The sequence below is a fragment of the Aplysia californica genome, unplaced genomic scaffold (assembly GCF_000002075.1).
Source record: "Aplysia californica isolate F4 #8 unplaced genomic scaffold, AplCal3.0 scaffold00893, whole genome shotgun sequence".
NCBI classification, from domain to species: domain Eukaryota; kingdom Metazoa; phylum Mollusca; class Gastropoda; order Aplysiida; family Aplysiidae; genus Aplysia; species Aplysia californica.
This window is the reverse complement of record NW_004798163.1, coordinates 256,734-258,734: the sequence shown is the minus strand read 5'-3', so window position 1 is coordinate 258,734 and position 2,001 is coordinate 256,734. Positions and strand designations below refer to the sequence as shown.

Sequence of the window (2,001 nt, the reverse complement as noted above, 5' to 3'; positions counted from 1 at the left end):
GGTCAACTTGTGACAATTGCTTTGTACATCTTATCACACACCATATCTCACAAAAACAGAATGTGATGCATGCTAAAAGTATCTGTAGTACAAGTTATGCATAATAAATAAGTTTCCCTTTTTTTCCTATAGTACATGCCTGTCAGCAGTGTCATGTAACTGAAAGATCAGAATAATGTGTGGATGTAATGAGCATAATTATAGGCAGCAAGGAGGAGGGGATAAATAACCTCCACAGGGTCGATGGACGCGGATTCCTAGGTCAGCGAGGACCTGGTGGGGTAATGGCGCCTGAAGTGGATAGATGTTTCTAGAATTTGAAAAATGAAAAAGGAAAATGTGCCAGGACTGGTTTTAATACAGGAATGTCAGCGCTGTGTGCTGGGGCTTTTTACAGAGCCGGGGGTCTTGTGGACTGAGGCTTCTGGGGTTTTATGTAATAGGTCGGCTTATAGCTATAGATATAGATGTAATAGATGTAATAGATAGACATATAGCTATAGATATCGATGTAATAGATGTAATAGATAGACATATAGCTATAGATATCGATGTAATAGATGTAATAGATAGACATATAGCTATAGATATTGATGTGCAGGCTGAAACATATGAACAGTTATATCTGACTACGCCATGTGAGTTCCCCCGACAGTTTCTGATTCCGTGTGTCCTCAGACTCCAGGCGGCCCGGAACGCTCACGACACGGTTGTCACGGCTGTCGACGGACTCCTCAGGAACCAACAGCTCATCTTCTCCCCTCCCTCCATGTGGCTCAGCACCAGGATAGGGCTGTGAGTACTTGGGGCGGTCACTGTCACAGTTACTGGTTCTAGTTGTCACAGTTACTGGTTCTAGTTGTCACGGTTACTGGTTCTAGTTGTCACGGTTACTGGTTCTAGTTGTCACAGTTACTGGTTCTAGATGTCACAGTTACTGGTTCTAGTTGTCACGGTTACTGGTTCTAGTTGTCACAGTTACTGGTTCTAGTTGTCACAGTTACTAGGAACCAACTTTGTCCATGTACAACTTTTCTTCTATAACGTGTATGCTGTCTCCTGATTTTCCTGGAAGACCCGCCGGTTAACCTGGGCAGTAGTTTGGAACAGGAAAAAGTTGAGGTATTTTCTGTCAGTGAGACAGATACAGCTTTACATGATGGATGTGTGTCATGTACACTGCAGTCTCTCTACAACGACTTTCAGTAGAACGAAATCCTCTGTATAGCGACATCGTGGCCAGGTCCAGATTAACGACAACTCTCTTTAACGACAACTCTCTATAACGACAACTCTCTATAACGACAACTCTCTATAACGACATTTTCTTCTGGTCCCGACGATGTTGTTCTAGACAGGCTGCACTGTACAGGACGGTGGGATCTAGCTCAAGTGACGACCACGAACCAGTCCATGTAGCACAAGTTATGACTTAGCTCTGTCTGTGTCCCCATGAACCAGTACATGTAGCACAATGATTGTGTCCCCATGAACCAGTCCATGTAGCACAATGATTGTGTCCCCATGAACCAGTCCATGTAGCACAATGATTGTGTCCCCATGAACCAGTCCATGTAGCACAAGTAATGACTTACCTCTGTTTGTCCCCAGTCTGTTCCCACGAACCACGAACCAGTACATGAAGCTCAAGGCCGGAGCCTCCATCTACGAGCAGTACTCCAAGAGACAGTAGTGTGAGACAGTGGACCCTGGACACCTGAGGCCCAACTCCGGGCGTGTGAGACGGCGCTGTGGGATTACCTTGTGCTTGTTGCAGAGCTTTACCCACCGATTTCAGTGAAATCGTCCTGCGGTGAACGAATCTATATTTGGATTTGTCAGCTTTTTGATACTTTTAAACCAGTGTGTGATATTGTTGTGTGACAGTTTGTGTGACCTTGTTGTGAGGTCAGTCTGTGCTAGGGTTGTGCTCAGTCAGCACTTTTGTTTGTTGATCACTTGTGTTAATCAGAGGGAGCATTTATTGTGTGAAGTACGGGG

The 2,001-nt window shown here is 44.9% G+C and overlaps 1 protein-coding gene across 1 annotated transcript in view; it reads left to right on the top strand.

The window, feature by feature from the left end:
* Nucleotides 1-2,001, top strand: part of LOC101854368 (17-beta-hydroxysteroid dehydrogenase 13) — a gene marked incomplete in the record, with an annotated part of 11,827 nt that extends 9,826 nt beyond the window's left edge. Inside the window, 2 exon segments of the mRNA XM_013089201.2 lie at nucleotides 679-795; nucleotides 1,612-2,001. Of these exon segments, the coding sequence (XP_012944655.1) occupies nucleotides 679-795; nucleotides 1,612-1,693 (199 nt within the window).